The sequence below is a fragment of the Vigna unguiculata genome, chromosome 8 (genome assembly GCF_037176805.1).
Source record: "Vigna unguiculata cultivar grain cowpea cultivar isolate G323 ecotype 2 chromosome 8, ASM3717680v1, whole genome shotgun sequence".
NCBI classification, from domain to species: Eukaryota; Viridiplantae; Streptophyta; class Magnoliopsida; order Fabales; family Fabaceae; genus Vigna; species Vigna unguiculata.
Window position 1 is genome coordinate 2,872,760 of NC_140799.1, and position 22,545 is coordinate 2,895,304.

General features: G+C 27.9%; 1 protein-coding gene across 1 annotated transcript; it reads right to left on the minus strand.

The window, feature by feature from the left end:
* Window positions 1-18,923: 18,923 nt before the first annotated feature.
* Window positions 18,924-21,743, minus strand: LOC114193906 (uncharacterized). Its single transcript, XM_028083892.2, has 3 exons — window positions 20,021-21,743; window positions 19,512-19,905; window positions 18,924-19,435 (listed from the first exon to the last, which is right to left on the minus strand). Exons 1-3 carry the CDS (start codon window positions 21,091-21,093, stop codon window positions 19,031-19,033), a joined length of 1,872 nt encoding a protein of 623 aa, XP_027939693.2. The 5' UTR covers window positions 21,094-21,743; the 3' UTR covers window positions 18,924-19,030.
* Window positions 21,744-22,545: the final 802 nt, after the last annotated feature.

The following is a 22,545-nucleotide window of genomic DNA, read 5'->3' on the forward strand; positions in this document are numbered from 1 at the left end:
TTTTATATTTTGTTTCCTTTGTCTCTTTGGGTGCTATTTATAACTGCCACCACCACCCTTCACTCAATCACAACACACCATTCTCCCTCTATTTTGTTTCACCTTTTTCTAAATTGTTCTATTTTAATTAGTTATACTACTTTTTTAATAAAACACAATTACATAGGTTAGGTCTAGATAAAAAATAAATTAAATATAAAAAAATTGTAATTTATTTATAAGTTAGTTAATTGTGAAAATTCTACACCTTATTTAAATTAAGACTAAAAATATATTAATTTTTTTTTTACATAAGTTAGAGTAAACTAAATGGTACAGGCAGTGACGTACTTGTTTATTATTGCAAAAGCAGATGCCGTATGGAAGCAACTAGAAAACGAAATAAATTTTTTTTTATTTATTTCCTTCTGTTTGGGAAGTTCTTCAGTTTTGACGTACAGTGGGGTACTAAAAATAAGAGAGAGAAAAATATTTTCAAACATTTTATTATAACGTAGGATGTGTTTACGAAAAATAAGATGAATAAAATTATGTTGCATAGTAAAATCATTAACGAAAATTAAATGTTAAAAAGTGTTAACAGTAGGTGAAAGCAAAAGTTAAAAGTACTATTAGAGTCAACTTGAGCTGTTTTAATGAAATGTTTTTAACCTTTATTACACACAACAACCAAACGTTAAACTTTAATTAGTAAAACTAAGAATAGAAGTATATGCTAGTTATGTGAGATTTATTAGTGAAGCTATCATTTTGATTAAACATTTGTGATTGAAAACACTGTTATTTGGTGTGATTTTACTTTCTGGAAAACGAATTTGGTATGATTAGTTGAAAACTTGGACTAATGAGAAATCAGAAAAACAAAGCAAATGGTAGATTTTTGAAGAGGATGAGATGAAGATGCGACATGACAATCATCATAACTTTTTGTCGTGCCCAATTATCCCATTGTACGGACGCAGAAATTTTTACACTCTACCTTTTTTTTTCTTTCATCTTTTTGGTTTTCACCTATTCAGAATTCAGATTGGAGGAATGTTAAAGAATATATTTTTCTATTATAAATTCGGATTTTGATTAAAATTTATCGGAAAGTACTTTAATGATTATATTCCGAGGTGTAATTATCGTAAAGTAACTTCTTTTACTTAATTAATTTTGACCCAAAGTAAAAAATTACTAAAATATTATACAATAGATAAAGATTTTATGTACGGATATATTATTGTCTATTAACTTGAACGATTTGATTTGACTGTTATATTGGCGGATACACGCACAGACAAGAAAAATATGAAAAAGAAAAAAATATATTAAAAAATGGTGATCTTATAGGTTATTATATTCCTATAAGATTAATTATAGAATTAAAATAAAGGTTATTGTTTTTGGATAAAAAAATAGTAGATTTTAAAAACAATGTAGCAATGTCATCATTCATTCAAAAAGATTTGTAGAATTAATAATTAGTAGTTCAAATTTTATTAAGTTTACATTATAAGAACTTAAATGTTTGAAAACATTATATGAGTTTATAAGATTTAAGTGAACTCTATGATTTTTTTGAAAATAATTTAAAGTTAAAAGAGTTATTGAAGAAGATATTATAACAATTATGAGGTTTTGAATACAAAATATATTTTTTTAACATATTACATAAAATTCACTGTTTCGCACATGTTTCATATTACATCAAATCAAACAAAAATTTATAGTCGGTGATAAATTTAAAGTTGTTAATTAAGATCAATTCAAATATCAAATAAAAAACATCAAAGTTGATAAAACACTTATTTTTTCACATCAAAAGAAATAATTAAATGTTTTCGTATTTTTATTCTTTTTATGAAAGAAGTAGAAAGATTTAATATTTTTGTTTTATGAATTCGAGAATTAAAATAAATAAAATATGAGTTGGTGCATCCATATCCATAGGGTCAATTAATGTTAATAAATAATCCAAGAAATTTATGTCCCAACATCTATTTTTGTCAGTTGGTTCAGCTGCTGCCTCGTACCGTTTTAATATTATTAAAAGATTTTGTCTTTTTCTCTTACAAAATATTAGTCAATCTTATACAGTAAAAAATTTATAGTCATACAAAAATTATTAAGAAAATCATGAAAACTAACATCACAAATAAATATATCTCTTGTGACCAATCATATTTCTTATAAATACACTATATACCTTATATGTGTGTATATTTATTAAATTTCACAAAACAAGTTAAAGTTCGTTGAAATACTTATTTATATAAATGAAAATTTATTTGTCCAATTCGTTTCATGGATTATATGGATGATTGGAGTCCGTAGGTTATAGAAATCACTAATAAATAACTTTTTAAAATTATTGTCCACTGTTTGATTTTGTTTGATTCCGTATGCGGGTATATTAGTACTTAGTGTTTGATTATTATAAATGAACATCTTTATTGGTTTTAATTATTTATATTTTATTTATTTAAAACTTTAAGATCTTAAGTTTTTATGCTTTATTTCATGTTTAAGTTAGATGGATGTATTTTTCTTCTCGATTTCACTATTAATTAATATTTTCTTTTCTTTTTTAACTATTTTTTTTAATTTTTTGTTAGATATATTTTACTTTTTATAAATTTTAATTCTCAATAATTTTTTTTTTTATATTTTTTAGAATTATTTTATTTACGAATGATTTAGTTACTCATTATTTGATTTTTGTAGTTATATTAACTTGATCGTTTAGAATTTATATTTAAAAATTATGAATTGTCTTTATATAATTGAATTCTGCATATATAATTTTAATAGTCTTTAATCCTCATCTAAAAATAACACGTATTAAAGCTAAAAAAACTAAAATTTTCCAATTGTAGAAATTAAATAAGTAATTTATAACGTTTTTTTTTTATCTTCAATTTTTACTGTAGACTAACACTAGTTGTTTTGAGTATTATAAATAAATATATATATATATAAATATATATATATATATATATATATATATATATATATATATATATATATATATATATATATATATATATATATATATATAATATCAATATACAATATGTACTATGTGGGTTGGTTGGTTAACTCTAATGATCGACCGTGTGAGATTATTTTAAAGATTTCCAAAAATATGATTGAACGAGTATCTATTGGTCGAATGAGATTATTACGAAGAAAATTTACATTTATGCGATTAATAACTGCTAGGCAGCCGAGCGACCCCTTTTAGTATTGACAGTTGGACTGTCTTCAAGATTATACCATATTGTCCTTTATACAAATTATATGCCATGCCATCCGAGCAATCATGCCGAACGACATTCTAATTAGCATAAAAAGGCTAGTAATAAGGATTAAAAAGTATTTGGGTTATGATTAGGTTGACTGAATCATAAGCCATGTAAGAAACTACAATGCAGATCAAAAGTATGGTTGTTGGAACTTTTCTTTCACATTAATTACAACATTAACTATTTTCATCGATCGAACCATCGTTGACTCTTTAACATCAAAGTGTCTTTGACAGGTACTCCCGACGCAACGTACAAAAGCACTAAAATGATAACAAGAGAGAGGATTTAAAGACTTAACAAATTGTTTAAGTGAATTAAAGACTTAACAAATTGTTTAGGTGAACATTTGATCCTTATACCCGAAATAAAAAAGATCATACTTTCCATATTAGTTGCGAATCAATATGAAAAATGGAACAATTATAATTGATTGTAAATACAAATAATATATACCGTTGAATAAAATAAGTTATCAACTTTCTTATATGGACAAATTATAAAATCTCTCTCTTTATATATATAAAGTATATGGGTTTACTACTTTTACATAAAAAAATGTTTACATACATTTTAAATCTATTATTGTAGTTTTCAATCTCTCTTTCTTTATAAATATAAAAGTTAATTTTTTCTAATGACCAAAATATCTCTAAAATTTAAAAGTGTATTATCAACTAATGCAATCCAAAGTATATAGTAGAAAGAGTGTTTGATCTTAATGTTTACGAAGTACTTATCAAAATTATAACAATATAATAATAGCAACTACATCAAACTAAAATCCATAGTCCAAATCTTTTATTGAGTTTTTGACGATTTTTTACTGAGTCTCAAAGTACACTGATATTGTTATATTAAAATAGTTTTTAATGTATTTTAAAACATTTGAAATCTGAGCAACGAGACCACACAAATTCAAATTATAAATTCTACTTCAGTAAACACAAAAAGTCATTCAAAATTCACAAGATTATAAAATTTAAGAAAAGAAAAACACGTGAAATGAGAACCTAAGTAAAGATAGAACTTATTACAGTAGTAAACAAGGTGACTGTGAAACAGATGTATGTATGGAGCATGAGTATTAGAGCAGTTTGCAGAAAGAAAATGGCGATGACGCTGATTATGACGACAAAAGAATGACAGAAGGTGAGGGTCCTCCATGCATTAATCATGTTCAACCCACTACACTACAACTTAACACAATAACATTATTATTTCCACCACCCTTTTCTGTAGCTCAGTGTTGACGTTTCAAACACAGATAAATCTCTAGAATCTGCATGCAGTTCAACATCAGATGTTATTACAGGTTAGGGTTATAAACTCGAATCTGATTCAATGGAAGTTGCATTCAACCCTTTCTTTTTCTTCACCAAGCTAAACCCTCACACACTTCAATGGTCCATTTAATTTTCTCTTTTCTTGTTTCCGCATCCATGTTACTGGCCACAGAATAGAGAATTGAGACACAGAACAGAAGGATTTGACATGTTGGCTGCACCTTTTCTTGGTCTATTTCAAATATTTCACTATCTATATGACAAAGATGTACCATGCTTTAACTTCTCCTTTCTCTCCACCTTTCTTTCCATACCTATATGCTACTCCAAACCACTACCTAAAGGCATAAACTTCTACCTTATCTTCACCACTAATTCATTTAACAATAAATAAATAAATATACAAGTGCATGCTCTACTAAATTCTGCTTTCTTTCTCTGCCATAAGTTCATAGCCTTGTTTTTCTATGATCAGAAGTTGTTTGAATAATCTATTTCTTTCTCTACCATGTATTCTTCGTTTGAGATCACATTTTTTTTTATCCTTTATGATAAACATTTAGAATGCTTTAATTTAGCCTCTACATAATTAACAAACTATACATTATAATTTTTTCATGAATAAATTACAAAAATGGAATGATTTGTGTCAATGAATTTGGATCCATATAATAACTTATCTTTCAGAAATGCAAGTTTTTGTAGTAGGTAGAATTGATTCCCATTATAAAAAAACTCATATTTTCTGTCAATTTTGTTTTGAAAAAATTTTCGTAAGAAATACTTACAAATTTTGTTGTGAATTTTTTTTTCAAGAAATTGCTACCAATTTTCTTGCAAAATATTTTGTATAAAACACTTTTCACAACAAATTTTGTAGGAAATACTTGCAAATTTTATAATTTTATAGGAAATAATTATCTACGAAGGAATTATCTGCCAATTAAAATTCTTAGAAAAATGGCATAAAAAAGTCTTTTCTTACAAATTTTTTTAATAAATTTGCAAGAAAAATCTCATATAATATGAGAATTTCAAGTAGTGTCTGTGTTTAAAATTGTTTTTTTTAGTTAACTTTTGTACTATGAAATTTTTAATAGTGAAATTGATTATGAATTACGTTATTTGTAAATATGTGTTATTTAAAATCAATCTTAATCACAAACACGCCCAAATGTGGATGATTTTTAATTATAATCTTAAAAATCTTGAGGAACTCATATTTTTTTTTTAAATAATGTAGTTTTCACTTTAAGAAAGGATGGAAATAAAGTAACAATATGCTACTTAAAGAAAAGAAATAACAAAATATTTACATAAAAATGAGAAGAAAAAAATTGAAAGGAAGTGATCACCATTGACCTAGGGTTCGAATTTGTGTGGTCCGACAAAGTGGATAAAGTGATATGATGATCAAAGGGAGGTGATAGAGTGAATATAGAAATTTATTTTTTGTATTGTGGTTGTGTTTTAGCCACTATAATGGATAATGAATGAATGAAAAGAAAGGTGTTTTAAATTTTATGTGAAAAAGGAAGGAAATTATGAAAGTGTTGCATTGCATAATTCCAATAATTTTGCACCTTAGAGTTGGAAATGGAAGATAAGAGCATGGGTAGGGAAGTTATCCAAAAAGCAAGTTGATAAGTTTTGAATGTTGGGGCCCCAAACCCAACATAACGAGAGAGAAACAATGCAATTGTTCCAAAGTTCCAAGGTTCTGTATATGAATGATGTTGGCACAAAGGAACCACCTAGTTGGGACAATTATTTTTCCACGTTCAAATTCTTCTGCTGACTCATAACTCTCTCATCTGCTACTTTCATATTTCTTTAAAAAGCTATGAAATGCTTTCTGATTTTGCACCTTCTATTATTCTTGAGAGAGATGTATAACTAATCAGCATTTTCTTAAACCTCACAACGTGTTTAGCAGTTTAATTTCCCATTAAATGACCGTATGCATATGAAAATTAACAATAACAATAACGACTAGAAATTCTCATATTATATAAAATTTTTCTTGCAAATTTGTTAAAAAAATTTGCAAGAAAATACTTTTTTCTGTTATTTTTTCTAAGAATTTTAATTGGCAGTTAATTCCTTCGTGAGTAATCATTTTCTACAAAATTACAAAATTTATAAGTATTTTCTACAAAATTTGTTGTGAAAAGTGTTTTATATAAAATATTTTTGCAAGAAAATGAGTAGCAATTTCTTGCAATTTTTTTTTCATAACAAAATTTATAAGTATTTCCTACAAAAAAATTTTAAAACAAAATTGACAGGAAATATAAATTTTTTTAGTAGTGAATGAAAGCATTTGAAATATAAAAGTATTAGAATATATAAGATTTTTTTATTCAAATATGCTAATGCTCACATAAAAATAAATGAAATGTTGTAAAAATTTTGGATTAAAAGAAAATAGAGATGATGATTTAGAAGGAGATAACACAGTAAATCTCTTGGAAAAGTAAATGCCATAAAATCTAATATTACTAGTCTCGTTTCTTGTAAACACAAGTTTGATAAAAATATCACAAGTAGATTGAGAGAAGGGAGGGTTTATCAAAATTAAAATGATTAAAATATTTTTTTGTTTTATTTAAATAATACAAATATGTAATATTGTATTTTTGATTGTAAATACATATAAACTAAATTTTAGCTATTAATTATAATAAAATAATTTAGTATGTAAAACAATGAATTTTTAATTACAATTATTTATTAATTGTAATTTAAAAACAAAAGATTTTATAAAAAAATTAGTGAATTATTACATGAGAGGAATCAGAACTGTCATTTCGTCTGACCATAATGTGTGAACTTTATGAAATACGTTATATTAACTTTAAAAATGTCAAAATAAAGAAAATTAATAAAGAATTTTTAATTATACATTTTTTTAAATTATATTTAATTTTATTTTTTAAAAAGTAAACTAATAAATTCAAACGTGCATTGTACTATTTTTATTTGAAATGTTTTAATTTTAATGCACAATCTTATGTATTTAAAAATATATTTGTTAACTTGATGTCGGGAAATATAATTTGCATTTTAGGTATTAAATTCAATCTTATCTATTTAAAGAATAACGAGTTTGGATATTTTGAGTGGTTTTATTGTGACATGATGTCTAATAATATTTTGCTTTAGGGTTCCTTCTTATCTTGGTGTTTTGAATTTTCAAAATGTTCCAATTTTCCGATGCATTTAATTGCTGGCCCCTATGCTTATCATATTTTAAATCAATTTAATGCTCACCTCTTGTGGTTAACGTGAGGATATGAGATAAGGTTTTCGAATAAAAAACAAATAATATTATAACTCTCTTATTTAGACTCTTATTTTTTTTTTTACGTGATTTAATGTAAGTTATTATTAATGTATTATTTTTTTTTAAAGAATCAATGACACACTAAGTCATATCAAAAAATAAAGAAGGAAAGGCAAAAAAATAAGAATCAAAGTATAATTTTCTTTTTGAATTTCATAAAATATTTGAAATACTCTCAAAATGTATTTTCAATCTCTCTCATCTATTTTGAAAAACCAAAATCAAACCTAGGATCGCTGAAATTTCATTATTTAAAGGCTCAATTACAAATATATATAATTTATGATTTTGATCTTCCACCAATATAAACTTGCACTAAAAAAAATTCTAAATAATGACTAATTTTAATAATAAAAAATTATTAGTCATTATCATTACAAAAATATTTAATTTTAGAAGGGGTTAATTAGTTGGGGTTATAATAACCTCCCGTGAAATACAAAATTTAAATTTTAATTAATTTTTTCATTTTCATTTTCTTTTGTAATTTTTAATGTTTTAGAAACATTAGTGTCTCAGGAGGTGCAATATTGCTTTCCTTTGTCGCGTGGTCGTGTCTTAGAGGAGAAGATAGTTCTCCACTCTCCACCATCCTCTAACACCGCTGCACATCCTTCTTCACCGTTCTTCCTCACTGTCTCATGAAAACTTCTACGTAATGAAGCTTGAGGTAACAAATATTGATCTCCCTTGCTTCCAATTTTATTTTCATATTTCATCTTTCTATTTCATCTTTCGATTTTTCTCTTTCGATCTCCCTATTTTGTCTTTCAGCATTTCAATCTCGATTTCATTTTAATTTCATTTGCTAATGCTTTCGATTTTTTGCTTTTGATTTTGCCCTAATTTCGTTTCTCTTTATCGATTTTGTCACTACGTGCGATTTTGCCAGTGACAAGTAATCGTGTCATTGCTACTTTTTTTTTTCGTGCTCCTTTGTTCATATTTGGTTTTTTGCTCTTTCGGTACTTTCTTTTTCTGCTATTTGCATACTTCGTTGTGCGTGGCTACTTATCCTTTGATGTACTTTGATGGTGCAAAGAATAGAAGTTTAGGAGTTTAGGATTTTTGGTGTTATCCTTCTAGGTCATTAAAATATAAGAACATTACCAAAAATGCAAGTGAAAACCTACACTCAATTTAAACTTAAATCATAAAGCATTTAAATTAAATCTATATACTAGCAAAAAGTAGGCATGGCAAAGGGTGGGCTTGAAGGATGACCTTGAAGCGAAGAAAGTGGTGCTAGAGAAGAGCGTTAGTAGTATTAATAGTAGTGGTAATGTTAATATTAATGGTAATAATGAGACGGGTGAAGGGAAGAAGGGGTTTAAAATGATCAGTTTGATAGAGAGGTTTAATTGTAGGGTGAAGGATTTGTTTGAGATTTTGATGGATGAGAATAAGTGGAGGGGTTTTTGTAAGGATTTCACACATAGCAATGCGAAGATTATCAACGAAGAAAATAATGAAAATGTAAGCCATAGGGAAATTGGTCACCACCTGCTTAGGGTCCACTCTGTTGTGGTAACATTCAAGGGATTATGAGAAGATTTTTTAAGGTGAAAGATGCCTTTTAGAACTCCAGAAATCAGTTTATGGAATGTAGAAAACAGGATAAAAAACGGGGGAAGTATAGATAAAAAGAATAGTATTTGGAGGTCCGACTTTTACACACACACACACACACACACACACACACACACACACACACACACACACACACACACACACACACACACACACACACACACACACACACACACACACACACACACACACACACACACACACATATATATATATATATATATATATATATATTCTTTCTAATTAAGAATATAACAATCTAAGCATCACGATTCGATTATGATTCGATTCACTTAAATTCCGTCACAAGACACTTAATGTTACATGCAACAAAATTGTTAATACATATGTGTTAATGTGAATCTTTAAATAATAGATCGAGTTATGAAATAGTAAATTATTTAAAATTTTATAAAAAGAGCGAATTAATTCATTATTTAACCTAATTTCACATGCAAAGTTAAATTTTAACCATTTTATCTTTTTTACAAACCATTAGTGACTACGTTAAACATTTCCTAAAACACTTTTAATTCTCTAATAATATTTTAAAATGCTTAACGATCTTCTTAATTATTTGGATTATAGATCACCAACCATGAAATTGCACCCAATAAATATGATACATGAACATTTTATTTATCAATTGTTGACATCTTGAAATCATCAAAACACAATATAGGTGAAGTCTCTCTTTTTCAAGCTTGTCTTCACCTAAATTATCACATCACTTTATCATGTTGATGCCGCTTGCAAATTAAACACATAGTAAAGTTTAGTCACTTTGATCACAAAATTTGTGTTTGTGTTGTCAAACTTGGGTTGGTGATATGACAAATCATCATGACCTATGTGTCATGCTCGCATACAATGCATATGTGTCAAACAAATAATAAATAGAATGTAAATCACACATGTATTTTTAAGCAATGATGAATGTAAGAAAGAATATTGGGTGATAAGATTTGTTGGATAATTTTTTTTGTTTTTTAAAGTCAACGACAATTTGTCTCAGTTGCATGTGTGACATAAATTTTGTTAATATAGTATTAACTCAATTCAAGATGCTATGTTACATGAAAGTCTCGTAAGGATTCACCATTATCACTGACCCAATCTATAAGAAGATACATATTTTTTCGTCACATGTTTAATAAAAACCATTCTTTCATCTAAAATTTATTAGAATTGAGTTCTTTATGTACAATATTTTATATTAGGTTTAATATACTAAATAACCCATCTTATTTTATTTAGAAAAGTATCTTAATTTAATTATTAAGTTTTGTTTAACTTTAAATTTATTGTGATAATATTATTAAAGTTAATCAATGAACATGAAATATTGTTTGGATTGAAGTCTGAATCTTGATTTTATATTTAAAAGATGTTTTAAAGGATTACAAGAAGAAGATATATTTAAATCATTTTTAGGATAGGCTCTAACGTGATTTTGATACCATGTTAGAAGTGGAGTTTTAAGCCTAACTCAATCTCACAAAACCAATTTGTAAGGTAAGGATTGCATCCCATTTATATATTGTGAATTGGCTTTATCTCTAGTCGATGTGGGACTTCCAATAACTTTTGAAGATATAATACTTAAATTTTAGCTCTAGACTCTAATTTATTGAAGAAGAAATTAAAAGATATAATGATATTTATGAAAATAGGAATAGAAAAATATATAAAAAAATATATTTGAAGAAAAAGTGGGTGGGGTGGGGGTGATGCTCCCCTAGTCAAGAAAAAGAGAGTCATACATTGGATTCGAATCCTATCCTTATGATCTATTGGTCACCAAATGATGGTTGTTGAGTTGAGTTAAGATGAGTTGAGAGCACCCAATTAATCCCAAAAAAGTTGCTTCCTCCTTTGCGTGGAACTTCCGTTCAACTAAATGATTCTCATTTTATCCATATGTGGCACGTGCCTCCCCCACAAACAACTAAATCAATCTTTCTTTAACTTTAACATAACACTTTACTTTCTAATCAATATATAATACAATATAACAAAAAACTTAATTATACACATCATTTAATCATAAATCCTCGCGTCTAATGAATTTATTAATCATTTATGCAATCATAGTGCACATTGTCATTTAACTACAAAATATTATGTATCATAAATTTATTAAATTTCACAATAACTATTTCAGAACAATACTAACGATATTTTTTATTAGTTGATATAAAAGCTTTTACAGTAGTCTATAGTCATTAAGCACTTTAAGGGTAATAGTGATTTCTTAACCCGATAAAGTTTTTTTTTTTTTTTTTATTGATCATACAGTTAATAAACTCATGAAATTGTTTTAGACAACTTATAACATTATTATTTTATGGTCATATAACATTATTTTAAAAGAACTATCGAGTCTTATTATTTTATGCACTTTATTTTATAATTGACTTTTTTAATTAATTAAACTGGAAATAATATATATTCGATATCCTCTATCATTGTGTACCAACCATTCTCTTTTATGTCCATTATAAGAATTTTATCGCCATTCTATACTAGATGCATATTGGTCATATCAAATCTTCCATGAAAACTACTTTAATAGAAATGATTCTGAGTCTGTAATATATATACGATACGTGTATCGGATACGACATATATTCGATATATTTCGGTTTAAATATCTTTTTCGTCTTCATTTGCGTAGTATTTATTGCGGATGATCCTCGTTTTGACAGAATGTTTAAAATGGTTCTTATTTTGACCAAATGTTTAAAATGGTCCTCATTTTCGCAATACGTGTTTTATTTGATCCTTTTCTGTAACGCCGTTTAAATCAATAACGGAGCACTGTACAGGTGGCACTGTTTGTATTACGTTGCATTGGGGTGTGTTACGTATAGTGTACATATGACTAATTAATGTTAACTTTTCAATTTTGGGGAAATTTTGCAATTAGGGTTTGAGTTGGATTGCAGTCACGCTCTTCATCGTTGGAGACGATTTCTTCATCTTCATCTTTCTTGAGCTCGAATTTGCAGAGGAAGCAGCTAATACTTGTCATTTCATCGTTGGATTGCAGTCGCGCTTTTCATTTCAATTTTTCAATTTTCCAGTTAATTATCATCAAAGAGGTAGGTGAGTTTAGGGTTTTCTGGGTTGTGTTTGCCCGTGGGTTAGGGTATTCGTAATTCTATTTTGGAGTTTGTTTGTGCTTGGATTGTTGTGATGTTCTGCATGGTTTCTAAATTATCACACTTGTACAGTACACGTAACACACCCCAATGTAACGTAATACAAATAGTGCCACATGTGTAGTGCTCCGTTACTGATTTAAACGGCGTCATAGAAAAGGACCAAATAAAACACGAATTGCGAGAATGAGGACCATTTTAAACATTCGATAAAAATGATGACCATTTTAAACATTCTGTCAAAATGAGGACCATCTGCAATAAACACCACGAAAATGAGGACAAAAAAGGTATTTAAGCCATATATTTATTATAAAAATAATAGGATATGACACATGATATTGTCTATTGAAAAGTGTGCAATTATTGCTAAAAATGTTATAAATACATGATTACTACTATTTAAATCCAAATTAAAATTATATATATATATATATATATATGTGTATATATATATATATATATATATTAAAGTTGTAAAGATAAAAAAATTATAAATTATTATCATCATAAAAGTACTACTGCTTTGTGGACTAGATTTTTCATTAATAGGTATTAGTAAAGTATCCTCAAGTATTGGACACGGATATGTGTCGAACACGGATACATGATTCAAATTGAAATATCAATACATACCATAATATTCCCTAAAATGGCTAATCAAGAAAATTATATATCAATTTAATATTAAACTAGGCTTCATTGTTATTTTATATAATTTTCAAATAATGTCATATAAGACATAACTGTGAATATTGATATCTAAGTTATGTTGGCACTTTAAAGTTTATTAAATATTTATCATCACATCAAAATTTATTAAAAAAATAAATAAAATAAAAAATAAAATATGGGAATCATACATGATAAAAATTACACTTCACGAAATATAAACAAACTATATCTATTATAAAAAAAATGTAAATAAATACATGGAAGTAAAACATTAAATTACTACTTATATTAATGAAAACAAAATCAAATAACTTACATCACAATGATTTTTTTCATGAAAAACATGAGAAACTTTGAACTGCATAGTCTAAAAAATAAACATTATTTAATATCCTTTGAGACCACTTTAACCCTAAAACCTTAAGACAATGTTGTTATGGGTCTTTATTCTTATATAGTTTTTAACTTTGTCTTTTCTATCCAATGTGAGACTTTGACTCACACTTGGACTATTTCCAACAATATATATATATATATATATATATATATATATATATATATATATATATATATATATATATATATATATATATATATATATATATATTATGAATTCACAATTTATTGAAACATTGTGAAATGAATATGTACAAGCGAAAATTGTGTATAAATAAGTTCCTTTACTGGAAGTCTTATATCGATTAGAGATGAAACCAATTTATAGTATATGAGGGATGGAAACATAATCTTATAAATTGACTTTGTAAACACAATTTTATGTTTTATTTATTCATTTATACATAGTTTTAAAAGCTTAATTTATGATAAATGAACAAACATAAATAAATTCAAAGTTAAGCTCTTATCTTTTTTCATTGTTTTTTTTATATGCAAATGTTAATTGTTAGTACTTTGTTAGTCTGAAGAATTGAACCATAATCTCTCTCACTCTTTCTTCCAAACCCTTTAAACCAACTTTTTAGCTTTCAAATATTAAAAAGGAATTGCACTCGCGATCTCTCTCACAATTTCTTCCAACACTTATTATTAAGACAATTTTATAGCACCTTGTCTGTTTTCATTGTGAAAGAAGAAAAACTCATCCTTGAATGACATGACAGGTTTTTGTAGATGATGAGAATCAATAAGAAGAAGCTTTTAATGAAAGGAAGGGATAGTTATGAACAGAAGCAATAGAAGAAGAAGAAGAATAAAAGATAGATAGATAGATAAATGATGGAGGAGAAAGTGTTTCTATTGTATTATTATTACGAACGTGAAAATATTGTTGGAAGGGGTTTTAGACATAATGATTAAGATGCACTAAAAAACCACAAGTCCATTCACTTTACTTTTATCTATGTTTGATTCATCCTACAGAGGCAGGTATCTAGTCTTGTTCCTTTTTTCATAGATTTGGAAGAGGATAAAGAAAAGTGTGTAATAATTTTTCCTTTTCTTCGCACGCGTATAGCCACCAAATTTCCACTTCCTTGTGGGAAGAAACTCTCAATACGTTAAGAATAGGGTTTGGATGTGACTTTGGTGTAACATCTTTTGACTTTTCATTTTGCATGATTTGTACTTCATTCTATTCCTTTCCTATGCCTTCTTCTTCTTCTTCTTCAATCAAATTATCTCACTAACCTAAATTTTCTGCCTGCCCATAACCAATCAAACATCCACACCTACAACTTCTCATCCAAATCAACATTCTATACCTTTTCTAAATAGCTACATGTATGCATAAGTTAAGTGGACAAAATAATGACACTTCTTTTCGTTTATAATTCATTTATAGCCTTTTTATGTATTGGAAACCTGTCATCTATAGTTCCACCAATTTGTTTTCTCTTGTAAATATATATTGTTCATAAAAATATATTTACTAATTTTTGGGTTAAATAGTTTTTTTTAACTATTTTAAAAATTTAAGTTTAGTCTATAAATTAAATATATATATATATATATATATATATATATATATATATATATATATATATATATATTTTGTTCATGTACTATGTGAAAGTCATGTAAAAAAATATTTTTAACAAACATCTTGATGTTGTATTATAGTCTTTTGTAAAATTTTGTTTGTCACATGATAAACATTTCATGTGTTATTTTTTAAGAAAGATGCTCTACATGACTTTCATAAAGTGTAGAGACGAAATAAATATATATATTTATTAGTTTAGAGGCGAAAAACATATTTAATATTTAATTTTTTTATAATTAATTTTTGTTAGGAACTTGTCTCGTCATGTTTCAAATTTAAATAATGCACCTTCTTACATTAATTTTTATTGGGACATTCTACATTGTTTATGCACCTACGTGGTGAATATGTAAGTATTTTAACAAAATAAAAACCGATATAATATTTTTTTTCTATATTATTTGTGACCCATAATTTAGGATGATAAATGTATCCAAATCCTTTCCAATTTTGATAAGGAGTCTCCAATTTTTTAAATTGAGTGTGAGAATAAGATGAATATATACATACTTATTCCATTTCCAGTTGTATCCGTCTTTATTTTTGTCTTATTTTGAATTGCTAAATACTTTTAATCAATTTTTCGGATTGAGTATGAGAATGAGATGTATATATGCATATTTATCCCATTTTTTTCCTCATACCTCCTCAATACTCATTCCTCATATTTATTCTCATATTCGTTTTGTTTTAAATTATTAAAATATTTGTAATTTATTAAGTAACTTAAAAGACTTGTATTAACTTTACTAGATGTTTAGTTTCCAGACTCATTTTTAAGAGACACATTTAATCACTTTTATTTTTTTAAATTATTATTTGACATTTATTTAATTCATTACAAGAAAAGTTTTCATTAACCACCAATTTTAGTGATCAAAAGTTAGTAGTCACTACAGTAACCACTCTAGATACCAATTTATAAAATAAAAAATTATTACTCACTAAAATAGTCATTGTTATGAATATGAAAAATTATAATTGATTGCTAAAGTAGTCACTGATTAATTAAAGGCTAATTAAGAAATTAATTCCTTTGGTATAAAAAACTTGGTAGTTAATGTTTAGTGACCAACTTCTTTTGCTAGCTAAAATCTTGGTAACTAAATTTTAGAAATTAATTATAATTTTTTATTTATAATAGTGACTATTTTAGTAACTAATAATTTTTTTCTTTTGTAAATTTATATCTAAATTGGTCATTATAACGACTAACAATTTAATACTAAAACTGGTTGTTAATGAGACATTATTGTGTAATGATTGTCATTTGATTTTTATATAATTATATTTTCATTTTTGGCACTTAACATCGGAAAAAATATTTCTATCCTTTTAACATTGAATGGCTAATAATATTATATTTTTTTTTGTTGTGTTTTTTATTTTTGACAAAAATAATTTTTAATTAATATTTAGAATATTCAATGAATATTTGTATAAAACGTATAACGAATTATAATTAATTTGACCCAATTTTATAAATAACTTCCATATTACATTAAAAAAGGAAAATGATACATTAACAAAAAAATTTGAACAAAATTTGAGAAACTACTAAATAAAATAAAAAATAACTATTTTATTATTATTTTTAGTTAAAAAATAAAAAATTAATCTACTTTAATCCTATTTATAAAAAGTTTGTTAACTTTGTAAAAATAATTTTGTCAAAAACCTCATTTTCCTAAAAAGCGTCAAGGCACATATTCTGACATATTTTTTCAACAACCAACATTATAGACGCGGCTGCAAAATCACGATTTTGCTTAGTAATTTTTTCATTTCAGCCACACTTTTTATCTATTAAAGTTGAATTCAAGACATTATTTAGGAAAACTGAATTGAATAGTACTTCAAGGAGCAACTTTTTTCTCATGATTTTCATCTGTGCCTACATATATATATATATATATATATATATATATATATATATATATATATATATATATATATATATATATATGTATGAATTTAAATTTAATGTAATTAATTAATATGAAAAATATGGATTAACTATATTTGTTTGTATAGCATGTCAATTTGAACATTTTATATACGCAACCATAACTCAAATTATATTCACAAAAGATATGGAGAATGGTTTTAACAACAGTTACTATTGTAGATAAGGAATATCTAAATCACATAGTTACATATGCTCTGACCACTAACGTGGGAAGAAATTTGTAAAAACAAATACATAAATAAATTTACAATTGGAAAGTGGTGATGATGATTAAACCAAGAAATTACGTTTTATTTTGAAGTGTCCATGGTTGATGAGAAGAAAAAAAAAAGGAGAGCTGGTGTGGTCTATAAGAAATAATTGCACGCATCTAACGTTAACCTCAAACTCAAATCAACTGTAATTGAACTCTTTCTGTGTTGGCACAGCTCAAAAGAGAGAAAATAATGGCAAAAGATCACAGTAAAAGGTTGTGTAACCAATAGAGTTAGGTATAAAGGGTAGCTTTTTTTACACACAGAAGAATTAAAGAATATTAACCCTAGAAATAGATAATAGAGGGAGAGATTAGCATTTATGTGGTGAGGGATAGTGTGGAATAAAAAGGAGGAATAATATGTTAAAACTTTGGAGACTTTAGTGTGGTGATTTGACGTGGATGATTCCCCAAAATTGACGTCAGAAAAACGGTGAAACCATAAATGGATGGTACAAATAATGGGATAAGTTGGAAGAGATAAGGAGACAAGGGTAGGGAGGTGGGGACTTGACACAAGTGAGACCAACCAAATGAAGCATTTGAGCAGTGTGATTAGATATGGAGTGCACGCGTGCGTAAACCTCAAATACAATCACAAACTTTCCCTATCATTGCTGTTTTTCCTTTGCTTTTTCTTCCTCTTTTTTCATTCCACACATGCTTAGCTACTTTATAACCATATTTTCTTCATCTATGTCATCTAATGTTATTGTGGTGCTAGAGGGGGAGATAGAATGGTGATGTCTAAACCGTTATATTTTTGAATAGAAAGTTATACTTTAATTATCGATTATATCTTTGATCCGATAGTAATCATCTGATTCAACAATTGATATATAAACACATTTTTTCTATCATTGTTGATTCTTATTAAGCTTTTATTTCCTCTTTCGCCATACCCTATTTTATCCATCTCTATAATCTAATTTTGTTATTATGGTAGACGCAATGACAATTGAGTCATGATCGTTTAGATTTTTACACTAAAGTTATATTTTTTGATTATCAATTATAACTTTTGATTTAACGATAAACGTTCGGTCTAACAATTAATATCAGTATCCAAAGTCTCAATTGATAATCCAACCGGTGAACCTAACTATACTGATATGCGCTCAATCCAATAATTTTCATATTTTAGTATGTGTTGATTATAGTCTATAGGTATATAATATATATGATTCATTTGGTATTTTAAGGCTTCCAATCTTGCACCGGTCAACAAAGTTTTATAGGAAAAAAAAACAGAAAAAGAGCATATTTTTGAGTGGCGCGATAAATCTGGCCACTATTGTCCTGAAGGAAGAGATTTCAGTCACTCTTGGTTAATGCCAACAAGATAAAACCAAAAAAAGAAACACTTGAAACTTCTATTACTAATTGTAAAACTGAAGAACCATGCTACTCGTTATGAAAGAAAAAATGCCGGGGACTTTAACCAACCAGGCATCAATCCATGAATAGTTCATTGAATGTTTCCGACACACCTCTATCCGTGACATCATCTGTTGTGTAACTTGCCTCATCTTCATAATCAACATCTGCATCTTCATCAAATTCAATACCATCATCAATCTGTAGGTCATCTACATAAGCACCATTATCATCATTACAATCTGCTTCATCATCTTCAATTGGAACAAACAAGCATAAGTCATATAACTCTGATTCTTCATTGTTAGATATGCTTTCATTACTCTCTGTAATCCATTCATCATCAGAAGAAAGATCGTCTATGCTATATTCAACGGCATTTTCAGCTTGGTGCCTTTCGGCTAACTTCGAATTAGACATCACTAGCAGAATATCATTCAGTGTCTGTTGCCTCAAATGATTTCTTCTCTTCATGTGTACCTAAACAAATAAAAATCAAATGAATAAATGGCTACATTGATAGGTTTACAAGTGAAGCTAAGCTAACAAATTTTACCATATCAAAGGCATTCCGGTTATCCACACAGCCAAAGGAATTGGTTGTCAAACTCAGTATTCGTTTAGCAAAATGTTGGAGCTCGGGAAGTTCAGAACCATATGAATCCCACCAATCAGCTGGATTTTTGGTTTTAATTGCAATCTTTGCTATTTCATTACCAAGAGAGTTTCTAGCATGCTTGAAATCTTCAAGCATATGATCAACCTTAGACCAGTCTTGCTTTGCTACCAGCTTGCTTAAAGACCCGTACAAACCAAGTTTAACATCAAAATCTTCTTCGAAACTAGGATCATAATGGAACCGAGGGTTAAGATAATAAGCTGTAGCATGCAAAGGCCTAAGAGTTTCTTCGTCCCATCTTTCATCTATGATGTTCCATAAAGGCATGTAACTAAAAAGAGAAAAAACACTTTCGTCAGAAGTAGTTTACAGAGAAAGAATATACACAAAGTAATAAATCAAATTCATACCAACAGTGAATTAGAGAAACACTATAAAAAGTTTACCGTTTCTTGACAGATTTAAAGGCTTGCCGTATCTTCTCTTTTACTCTCTTCATTTCCTCATAAATGAAACCTATGACTGGTTTCTGGTCCAAACTCACCAAATGAAGCACCTTGATCAGAGGACCAGCGCCAACCAAGCAAATCACAACACTTTTCCAAAACTTATCATCCATAACGAGACTTTGAACAAGCTTCCCACCTGTTGTTCCAGAAAAAAAACTGGATTTCCATTGTTTGGATGTAAACATCTTCACCAATGCCCCCTTCTTATCATAGAGACACTTCAGAGTTAGATAGCATGTTGCAAATTTAGTCACTCCTGGTCTAATCAAATCTTTACCCTTAGTAAAATGATGCAACAAAGAAACCAGACAACTTCTTGAATATATATAAGATGTAATTCTCTTCCCATTTGCAACTGTGTCTCTATGGATCTGCAACTTTTTCACAAAATCCTCCAGCATCAAATTAATGCTATCAATAGCACAAGGCATCCAAAAAAATCTCCTCCTTTTGCTCACCAACATTTTCCCAGCAGCTCTATATTTAGATTCATTCCTAGTAACAACTTGAACAACATTTTCTACACCGACTTCCTCAACAATGCCATCAATCATTTCAAAAATGCCATCAACAGTTTTGCAGTTTTCAGATGCATTAAGAGATTTAAGAAAAACAGTACCTTTCGGGCTGTTAACAAAGAAATTGCAAATAGTGACCCCATAGCTATTAGTCCAATCATCAATCAAGACAGAGCATCCTGTGCTCTTCCATTCAGCTTTATGCGCCTCTATTGATTCCTTGATCTCAGCCACTTGTTGCTTCAAATATTTCCCTCTAAGTTCATCATAAGAGGGTGGCTTGAACCCCGGGCCTGCAATAAGGTTGACCATTTTCTGAAAAGCTTCACCTTTTGCAACCTCCAAGGGAATGGCATTGATGTAGAAAAACCTAGCAATTTGCCTACACGCTTCCTCTCTCAAATCCACGTTGCTACTGGATTCAACGCTCTTGCTTCTTCTCTTCGCCATGATTCCAGTGTTGCTCAATTGCTTCCCTTTTCTTTTTGCCATTTTCAGTGAAAGCGAAAAAGTCACAGGATTCGCAGTTTCGCAGACAGGGCCAAGAAGCTAGGGTTCTGGGTGGCTCAAATTTAGGTTTAGGTTAAATGGTGGAAGTGTTGCGATATGATATATAGGGGTTTTCGGTCTAGCCTCTTAAATTGGGTCGTTTCATTTTCCAATTAAAATCACGATTTGAATGTTTGATGCTGAATCGTAACGATATTACGATTCTACGAGTTAAATCGCTAGAATCGTACGATTCTACGAGTTGAATCGTAAAATCGTGCGATTTTACGATACGAGGTTGCGATTTTGACAACATTGGAAGAAGTGTCGCAGATTCTTTCTGGTGATGGTTGCCAAAATTACCTGCATTTCCCAAAAATTTGAAAATCATTAATTGAATTTTGTTTGATATTCCTTGTTCTGTTCAGTTCAATTTCTTCTTTGTTTTTCTGCAAACACAGTTCATAGAACACAGAATTAATCTCCTCTTCAGAGCTTAAAGTATATAAAACCTCTCTCTTTTCTTTTTCTGGTATGTATGAATTGGTGGAACATGCTAAGTTTACTTTCAGTGAGCCTCAAAATCCTAATGATGAATTGATGATATGAAAAGACTCTGTATTTTTATACAGCAGAAGTTCTGCTTCCAATTGCAGTAGCTGCAGAGCTTTCTCATCTCTTCCAAGTTTTTACCTTTTTTGAAGGCACAACAACACAGACAAGCACCAAAAATGGATTTGACAGTGAACAAAAATGTGAAAACATAATGTATTTGATACATTATGTTAAACTGCTGAATTAACCATATTTTATTTATTTATGGATATATATGAGATTAAATTTAAATAATGACTTGATTAAAATATTGAATCAATCCTTCATACAAAAGGAAACGTCGTCCTAATCGATTGGTACGTAGCTAGAATTGAAGCATATGTTCTTAGGTTTCATGTTCATAAAATAATAGAATAAATAAAATATAATTTGACCTACCTTAATCCATATCCATTAATCTTCTATTTTCTCGAATCATTTTATCGTTTTGATATATATATATATATCATTCTCACTTGTTTATTAATATTATATCACGTGAATTTTTATGGTTTTTTTATTATTAAAAACATTATATTTAGAATAATAGTAATCCATAACAAAAACATTTTTTTATCAAAATTAAAGGTACCGAGAGAATTTATGTTAAAAAAATTAACGTGTAACATTCCATTTAATAACATAACTACTAAATAAAATATTTCATATCCTAGTACACAACAAATAATTAAATATGAAAAGTATCATATATTTATAAAGTTATCCAAGGAAATAATTATAAAAAGTATTATAAACAATTACATCAATAACCGATTGATACATTTAGTATCTTGAACTATTGTGTTCTACCAATGGATTTTGTCACTCTTGTCTCCGCACCTACTTGTAGGGTCATATGCT

Excerpts from the sequence above, each read along its gene's own strand:
- LOC114193906 (XM_028083892.2), bottom strand. The coding sequence starts at position 21,093 with ATGGCAAAAAGAAAAGGGAAGCAATTGAGCAACACTGGAATCATGGCG. Across the intron at positions 19,906-20,020 it reads TTTAAATCTGTCAAGAAACG|TTACATGCCTTTATGGAACA; the intron begins GTAAACTTTTTA and ends TTCTCTTTTTAG. Across the intron at positions 19,436-19,511 it reads ACCGGAATGCCTTTGATATG|GTACACATGAAGAGAAGAAA; the intron begins GTAAAATTTGTT and ends TTATTTGTTTAG.